The sequence below is a fragment of the Arachis ipaensis genome, chromosome B07 (genome assembly GCF_000816755.2).
Source record: "Arachis ipaensis cultivar K30076 chromosome B07, Araip1.1, whole genome shotgun sequence".
Lineage (NCBI taxonomy): Eukaryota > Viridiplantae > Streptophyta > Magnoliopsida > Fabales > Fabaceae > Arachis > Arachis ipaensis.
In genome coordinates, this window is record NC_029791.2 from 46,256,113 (window position 1) to 46,265,547 (window position 9,435).

General features: G+C 37.9%; 1 protein-coding gene across 1 annotated transcript; it reads right to left on the reverse strand.

The window, feature by feature from the left end:
- On the reverse strand, nt 4,244-5,403 carry LOC110265048. The gene is made up of 3 exons (XM_021107801.1): nt 5,260-5,403; nt 4,496-4,972; nt 4,244-4,453 (listed from the first exon to the last, which is right to left on the reverse strand). The coding sequence occupies exons 1-3, from the start codon at nt 5,401-5,403 to the stop codon at nt 4,244-4,246; spliced, it is 831 nt and encodes a 276-aa protein (XP_020963460.1).

Sequence of the window (9,435 nt, forward strand, 5' to 3'; positions counted from 1 at the left end):
AAGGTAGCCATTGACAACGGTGATCCACCAACACACAGCTTGCCATAGGAGTATGTGCGTGCGTGAACAAGAAGACAGAGGAAAGCAGAGATTCAGAAGACAAAGCATCTCCAAAACTCCAACATATTCTCCATTACTGCATAACAAGTAACCTTTAATCCATGCTCTATTGTTTATTTGCAATTCAACTGATAAACATAATTGACTTCCTGACTAAGATTTACAAGATAACCATAGATTGCTTCAAACCAACAATCTCCGTGGGATTCGACCCTTACTCACGTGAGGTATTACTTGGACGACCCAGTGCACTTGCTGGTCAGTGGTACGAGTTGTGAAAAGTGTGATTTACAATTCGTGCACCACATTCCTAGGGAGAACGACCCGAGGTTTAACTACTCTCGGTTATTTTGTATTGGATTTAATATTTGATCTTGAGAATTCATTGTTGGTTTGGACTATGCTACCAACGAATTGATTCTTGTTTTGATTGATTCTAAACCGGCAACAACTCTCTTATCACTTTCCGAGCAGTACAAGGTCGGAAGGTTTTTTTTCTATCTTCGACGATTCTTTCCATGATTTCAAAAATATCGCACAAGCTAGGTAGTGCCTTCTGTTGAGGGCGTTCGCAAGTATCTATGAGTGCATTAAAAAATGAACAATTTTACCCTTCGTGTGCATGCACGCCTCTATGCGTACGCACATTTTGAGAAAAATCTCCTAAGAGTGCGTACGCACACTACCCTATTTTTAAAAAAACCTTGTTTTCAACTGTTTTACCTTCCTAGCAAGCTTGTAAACTTCCGTAACACTTGTTTAAAACCTTTTTGCCAGTTTTAGGGTCTTGAATCAAGGAAGAAAACAATAAAAGAATTAAAATGGTATTTTTAGTTATGAGATTGAAGCTGGTGACATAGGTTTTGGAAGGTTTGTGTAATTTCTAGCTTGAGTTGGTGAATGTCGAGTTGTGAGGTATATGGTTGAAGAGATTTTTGAGAAATGGGAATGCTTATGATGAATTTGAGAAGTTAGAAACCGGTGATGGTTATGATGAGTTGAGAACTTGGAAAGGAATGATGAAATTATTGCATTATATGGAAGTGTGCAGAGCCTATATCACTGGCGTGGTAGTTTTTCTACTGCAAGAGTATGCAGAGCCTATATCTCTGGCGTGGCAGTTTTTCTACTGCAAGAGTGTGCCCAACACTATATCTTTGAATGATTTATGATGAGACAGTTGTTGTTGTTTCCTTCCCTGTTGCATGAGTGTGCAGAGCCTATATCTCTAGCATAACAGACTCCCTACTGTATGAGTGTCCAGAACCTATATCTCTGGCATGGCAGATTTCTCTACTGCACGAGTGTGCAGAGCCTATATCTCTGGGCGTGGTAGGAAGGCTACATCTGGAAGGATGTGTTGGGTTGGCATTTATAGACCGACAAGTAATATCACGAGCCAATAGGGCAGGCATTCATCATATGCATCTTCTACTTGTTTGTTTGCTTTGCCTAACTTCAGTTATGCCTAAATGAATCACATGTCTACTTGCTATTTGTTTACTTGTTGTATATGTATATTGCATGTATATTACTTGTTTGCATATACTTGTGATTGTCTGGTGTTGAAGAGGTCAGGTAGGCGGTGGCGAGGGGATCGCACAGAGGCTAGGTTGGTGAAGGCTGTGGGATACAACGGTGTGATTAGTACCAGTTAGAAATCCCCTAAGTTTAGATAACCATGTTTATTGTTTATAATTTAACTTATTTATTTATTCTAAGCTTGAATATCTATATCGGTGTGAAATCCTAGGATTGCCTTTGGCGTCCCGGAACCTTATATCTTATATATTGGGCACTGTTACCATACTGAGAACCTCCGATTCTCATACCATATGTTGTTGTTATTTGTCAGATGCAGGTCGTAACCCACCTCGGTGAGTTGCGAAATGGTGACAGAGCGGAGTATGGTTTCATCTTTGTTTTATTCTGCTTTATTTTGATATAGTCTCTCTCTCATCCTTTGTATTTATATAACCTTGTTGCCTTAGAGGCTTTATTTCTTAAAACTTTGAGAGATAGGTTGTTGCTATTTTAAACTTCAAAACTACGTTGTATTCAGTTTGACTAGCCGGCCTAAACTCCGCAGGCTGTGACTAGTCCTCTTTTTGTATATCATACTTATATATATGTCTTGTTTAACTTAAGTACTACTTTGTGTATCCTGGAGGTATCTACAAGGTTTTATATATATATTATGTCTTGTTCTGTGCGTGCCTATGCATTTAGTTATTGTGTGTGAACACTTCGCGTTTCATAATTTCGCTTTATGCAATTTGAGCTTTTATTCCTTCATCGGGCTTCTAGTATTACTATTTCTTTCTTTCTCTCTCTCTCTCTATATATATATATATTTTTTTTCTTTTTTGTCCTTTTTTTCTTTCAAGCTACATAATATAAAATATTATAGGAGCCTTAGAACTATCGTGACACTTTGTTATCCTTCGCTTTATGGCGCGAGGTGATGCTTAGGATAATGGGGTGTTACAACATACACATATAAAAGCAAATAAGTATGAGATAGAAATATCTTACGAGGTTATGACGCAACAATTTTCTATATACGCCAAAAATCTGTAAATATTGTTTATCAATATCCTTCAAAAGAAAAATAAAAACCAAACACCAATACTAACAATTAACCATTTAAAATCAAATAAAAATTATTCAAGAGTACACACCAAAGCATTAGAAAGAAAATGAAGGAGTTTTTAATTAGTATGGCGTAGTTACTTCAAGTACAAGCACGGATCCAAGTGACAACTAACTCTCTTCTGAAAATAAAGGAGTTTTTAGAATTTTTGCGAGAAGGACCGAATTTGATAGTAGTATTAATTATTATATTAGATATATGACATATGTATATACTCACATCATTCCTTAGTTCTGAACACATGAAACTTGCTATAGATATATATTTTATTGGGAAATATAACAAGAAAGAATAGGCTAATTAATTAATAAAAATAATATATAATTGATTTCAAATTGATCAAAATTCATCATGCATGCAGCAGGTCATTGTCATGGGCTAGGCCCCGGCCCAACCCACAACAGAGAGGAACAGCTGGACACAAGTAAAAAAAAAGGAGAAACGGCAATAACAATCATATTCCGAGCTTCTACTTCAACTCTCTACACTGCCTCCATGACTGCTGCAATTTCTTCATCTTCAAAGGGTTGATGCCAAGGATGAGACCATAAATATCCACCATTGCCTTCAAACCCTTCGAGCTTTCTTTTTTTTCTTTCAGGGCAACAGGCCAACAGCTTGGCCCAGACCCAACCAATACAGAAGCTCCACCCGACCTGGCTTTATTCTGCAATTCAAACAGCACTTCCCTCCCCTACCAGCGCCTGAGCGAAGACTTCCATTGGTGAATGATGCTTTCCCTCTATACAGCTACAGACTCGAAGTGCCACTCCCTTCCGCAGCGAGCTGTCTGACTCTGGCTCTCTCCGTGGATCGGTCTCGGCCCCTCCACTGCTAGCGACTTTGCATGACTTGCCTCCCTCCTCTCCTCTTCTGTTGGTTTCTTCCTTTTTTTTGGATGGTGCCCAGCCCACAAAGGCCCAGAGCACAACAAACGGATGGACCACCCTACCCGCACCTGACCTAGAAAACCAATGATTTCAGTCCCCTTAGTGCGTCGTTCCTACTCAAGCTCTTCCGCAAAACTCTGACCAGACCGTTCCGACTCCAAGGCCAATGCAAGCTTCGGGTTACTTTTGCTGTCTCCGAGACTAAGGCGCATCAAAATCTATTGATTCAGCGAGCAGTCCACTTCCGCAAATCGACGAAGATTCCAGGTTCTTCTCACCGCCTCCCATGATTGGATACCGCTATTAAATAACATATCCTTCCGATTACACACAATCCCTTCAGTGTAGTTGTCCACACATGCACCAGCCACATCCTCGCCAATCTACCAAAATTAGACCACCTTGCAAACTCCTCTGGAAATGCAGCAACCGTCGTGGCCCTCTCTGCTTCAACTCCAAGCACTGCCTCTGTTGTCCGCATTGTCACCTGAAGCGTCGAGATGTCTGCCAGAGCAGCCTAATTAGACCTCTTGACCTCCTAAAAGGTTCCTGCCATCAGTCATGATCTGTTTTCTAAACTTGAGGCGGCCAAATTATCCTTGCGGAGGATGTTCCTGATGGAACATGGCTTATACATGATCTAAGTTTGGTGGAGAGTTCCCTGACCTGTGAGTTTCACCACTTCATGCGCTAATGAGTTTGCTTCTCTGGGCATCCAGGTAAAACCATAATTTGGAATGCCTCTTGCTAAATGTAGTATGTCATCTAGTACAACTTGAATTTCTGCAATTGATGCATGTGACTTTAGTGCCTGAATGAGTATTTGATTATCTGATTCTATGATAACCTTCTGCATTAGGAAATTTTATGACATAATTAAAGATGCCCTAACCGCTAATGCCTCCGCAGCCAATGGTGAGGCCGCAATTATGGTGGAGTTGATTCCTGAGAGAAGGGTACCATTATGGTCTCTGAATACTACTGCCGTAGCACCCACAGATTGAGCTCCAACGAATGCTACATCAACGTTGCATTTGATCCAACCTTGCAGTGGTGGTCTCCAGGTAACCCTGCTGCCTGATCTCGTTAGTTTAGCTTTGCAAATCACCATTATAGGATTAGGATTGGTCTTCTGATATATTGCTAGATTTCTCGCTTTCCACACCTCCCAAACTAGAAAACCAACCTTACTACTGCAAAGATCATAATTAGCCCCTGCATTTAGCCTCATTTTTCCTAGAAGTTCCATCATCCACTTCCTAAAAGAAGAAACTGTTAGGGCCGTAGGACAGCATTGAATTTGTGCTCCAAACCAAGCTGCCCTTGTCCAGGGACATAGCAACAATGCATGCTCAGTGGTCTTTGGTTCCTGCAAACAAATAGGGCACATAGGGGTGTTACTGATTCTTTTATCAAAAAGATTTTCAAAAACAGGAAGAATGTTATGCGAAGCCCGCCATAAAAAGGTTCTGATTTTTTGAGGAACTCTTAATTTCCAAATCTCGTGCCATAAGAATTTTAGATCTTCACTGGTAGATGGATTATTGTTCTGTAGGCTCCTTTCATTCCTAGCAACATGATATCCTGTCTTGATAGTGTAGATGCCATCCGGTCTGAAAGGCCAGCAAAAGCTATCCTCCCTTCCAAAAAACTTACTGGGGTTCTGAGGATTTTATCGACCGAAGTTGCATCAAAATACAACTTTAACTTATCCATATTCCACCCTTCTCCCTGAAGAATTAGATCCTTCACAAACTCAATATCGAGGTTTCTAACAACAAGAGCCTTATCCAAATTCATTATCCACTTATCTTCCAGAATTCTTACTCGCTCTCCGTTCCCTATCAACCATCTTCCATTTCTCAAAAGAAAATCCCTGCCAAAAAGAATACTTTTCCACATCCATGATGTTGCCCTTCCCGCCTTAGCTACAGATATATATTTATTTATTGGAAAATATAACAAAAAAGAATGGGCTAATTAATTAATAAGAATAATATATAATTAATTTCAAAGCGATCAAAATTCATCATGCATGCAGCATCATATTAACAATAAATCCCCAAAAGAACTAAAGAAATTCATGGTACTTAAAAGATGTACTCTGTTTTATACATTTCCAAAACATCATCTCCTTTAATAGTCAAATATGATTTCTATTAAAGATTTACCTTATCTACAAGTTTAGCAGCATCGTATATATGATATAAATAGTGTGTTCAAATTTCACTTAATCCTCATTTCAGTATAGATCTTCAGCTATTCATTTCACAGTAGCTTAGTAGCAAATGGATTATTATATATGGATTGTTAACTCTCCAATACAAAAAATTTTCGGAGACATTCAGAGAAGCTCAAAACTTTCATCTTCTATTTTTTCCTTTGCCCGAATTTAGTCACTACCACTATGCTTGAAAGTTGAAATATTTCGAAATAAATAAATAACATTAATGACAATTATGATAAGTAATAAATAATAGTAATTATTAAAATAAGAAGCACATTGTTAGTGACAGAACAAAGTAAAACATATTTCATTAGTAGTAAATACCGTATAGAAGCACACATCTTGTCGAAGAAACACATGTCTTTTGCTATCATTTTTGTTCTTCTATAAATAGACCAGCATGAATTTCATAACTACCCTTGTCTATAAAATTTATGTATAGAAAAATAGAGGTCAGAGTGCTGATGGTGGGAGAAAGGCTTGTACGAAGAGTAAAGATTTGGGAAAGAAAATACAAAAGTACAAGATCAGTAAGAAAATTGGAAGTGGTCCTTCCATTATTTTTCTTAAATAAGTTCAAACTCACTATAAAAAATCATCAAAATCTTCTACTCCATCATATAATCATAATCATCAATACCTACGGAAACACAAAGAAAGCATCACGAGCTTTGAGGATGAGGCAGAGTCATCATTGCAAATAGAAACAACAACTGTATCACCAGTATTAGAATGGGGATCAAATCACCAAAAACACTAAAACAAAAAATGGAAAGGAAAGAGGCAGCATCATACCGACTTTGATGGCGGTATATATGAACACAAAAAGAGAGGAACATGATTTTTGCCGTCTCTGGACCACTTTTTCAGCCCCTTATCCGACGTCTCCCATTCCAGTCGCCAAGGTTTCCGCAATTTCGTGGCCTTAGCGATGATGCCAAATGTGAAGTTGGTGCTGCCTTCGAGCTATATAACGACGACGGTGACAGAAGCGATTTATGGCCTCTGCTGCCGACTATTGTAGAGTTTATGTTAGGTTCATGATTTGACCAGCTTTTGGAGCAGTGAGAGTAGAGCAGAACAAGTTTAAAATTGATGCACACAGCAACAAGTTTAACCAAAAAATTAGGATTCAAAACACAAAAAGGTGCTAAAATAGAATAGAGAAAGAACGGTAGAATCATCAGTACCTACAGAAGAATGCCAAAAACGAGAATCTCACAAAAAACGTGAGTAGTGATAATCGAACAGTGACTGTCAATGATGAACACGAGCAGAGAGGATCGAAGCTCAACGAGAAGAGGAGTAGAGGATCGAAGCTCTATTAGCAGAGGATCAAAGCTCAACGAGTAGAGAATCGAAGCTCAACAGGAAGAGGAGCAGAGGATCGGAGCTCAACGAGCAGAGAATCGAAGCTCATTCACGAGCAGAGAAGATCGAAGCTCAACGATCGAAGCTCATTCGCGAGCAAAGATTGAGATCGAAGCTCAATAAATTAAAGGAACACGGGTCATCATCGAATGCATTGAAGAACCAGAGAGGAACGAATCATTTGGAATGGATTGGGGTTAGGAATTTCGTTAGGGTTGGGGTTTTGCTAGGAACAATAGACTCTTCTTTCTTATTTTCTCCTTTTTTCTCCGCACAATAGTTAGCGTTGTTGTTTGGGTTTTTATTTTTTGTTTTTTAAGAAACATAAAAAATTTTAGGCAACACTTGAGAAGTGAAGTTTACAATAAATTTAAAGACCACTCTTAAAAAAGAGTAATATATTATTTTTCTAATGGTTATTTTTATATATTTAATAGAACAACATTTGATAAGTGTCTTCTAATTTATTAACAGCATCACTTATAGTGTGTTGATTAAAAATTCATTGTTATAACTATTTTATTGCTACTAGTATAAAAAGTTGCCTATATATATATATATTAGGCAACTTTTTTTAAGTGTTATCTTGAACATATATTATAGAGTAAAGTATCGTTTTTGTCCCCAACGTTTGGGGTAAGTCCTATTTGTGTCCCTAACGTTTAAATCGTCCTATTTGTATCCTTAACGTTTATAAAAGTGATTCAATGTTATCCTACTATCAATTATACTAACAAATTAGATTATATTTTTCAATTATTCTTACTTAGATGTATTCATTCTCAATTAGGTCTCACTTGGATGTATTCGATTTTAATATTATACTCACTATTTGTGTTTAGATTCAATTATGTCCCTAGAAAAGTGAATTATGTAAATATTGTAGGAATTAGTTTTAACATTTGATTAGCTATTTTTCGGAGTAAATCATCGATTCTATCCCAGACATTTGTATTATAACTTCAAGAAAAGATTTTTAAAACTCAAACTAAAGCGCTCATGATGTGTAATTGACAGCAGGATAATATTGAATCACTTTTACAAACGTTAGGGATACAAATAGGACGATTTAAATGTTAGGAACACAAATATAATTTACCCCATGTAACACCCTAACTACCAAAGCTCACGCTTCCGGCTGCGCGCCTTTGATAGCTCGGACATTACGACGACTTTTACATTATTTAATACTAAAATATGAGCCTGTTTAAAACTTTAAACCGCAATACCGCTCCCAAAGATACTTTCGTTCGATAACGTACATCCATAAATACCATTCAACTTACAACAACTCAAAAAGAGTACATCCACATATATACATAAATATATATAAATAATATTACAAACATTAACCAATACAATTCCTATCCCTCTTACAGAATATATATCAAGATAAAGGCGAGGGTACAATAAACCATAGCTAAAACAATACAGAGCATCACAACAACAATTAAATAAGCTCTTCGTAACTTCTGCGACCATATCCTGAAAGGGGAAAAATGTAGGGGGGGGTGAGAACATCATCCTCGAAAGGGTTCTCAGTAGAGGGTTTTTAGGAATTACTGTAATAGGATACGTGAGTATAAACCGTACCAGTGATTAATAACCGTCTTATGCCTCCTTTTCAAAAACAACGGTTTACAATAAAAGTAAAGTCGGAAATCTTTTCTGAAAGAGGAACCATTCAATTCTCAAAAACTCAGAAGCCTTTCAAAACGGTTTATCTATGCGGAACCAAAATAGCCTTTCATAATTTTATTCCAAACCAGAAACACAAAACCAAAATCAACCATCGGTTCATCTCATTCCAACCACGGCCCTAGGCCCAAACAATCCAACCATCAACCAATCACCACAATCCAACAGAGTCCCAGTAGCAAACACAAAAAGGAAGATGCAAGCACAAACAAACAGTTATTGCAAGTAGAACAATTAGCAATTAATCACATAGGCAAATCAAGTATAATATACACACCCAAACAATGTCACATAGATGCATATGATGCATGCCTGTCCCTAATGGCTGATGATATCATCTGTCGGTTATAGAGCCAACCCGACAAGTCCTGGTAGCTAACCATTGGACTGTCCCTCTGTCGTGCATCCCCAACTCGAGTTATACTCATCATAAGCTTGATCATAATCAAGATCCATATCCATCACCCTCACTGGTGAATATTTATCCATCACCATCACTCCGGGCCTTTCACAGTGCCCGGCCACACTTACGACAT

Excerpts from the sequence above, each read along its gene's own strand:
- LOC110265048 (XM_021107801.1), bottom strand. The coding sequence starts at position 5,403 with ATGAATTTGGATAAGGCTCTTGTTGTTAGAAACCTCGATATTGAGTTT. Across the intron at positions 4,973-5,259 it reads ATAAAATCCTCAGAACCCCA|GAACCAAAGACCACTGAGCA; the intron begins GTAAGTTTTTTG and ends ATTTGTTTGCAG. Across the intron at positions 4,454-4,495 it reads TGGCTGCGGAGGCATTAGCG|AAGGTTATCATAGAATCAGA; the intron begins GTTAGGGCATCT and ends TTCCTAATGCAG.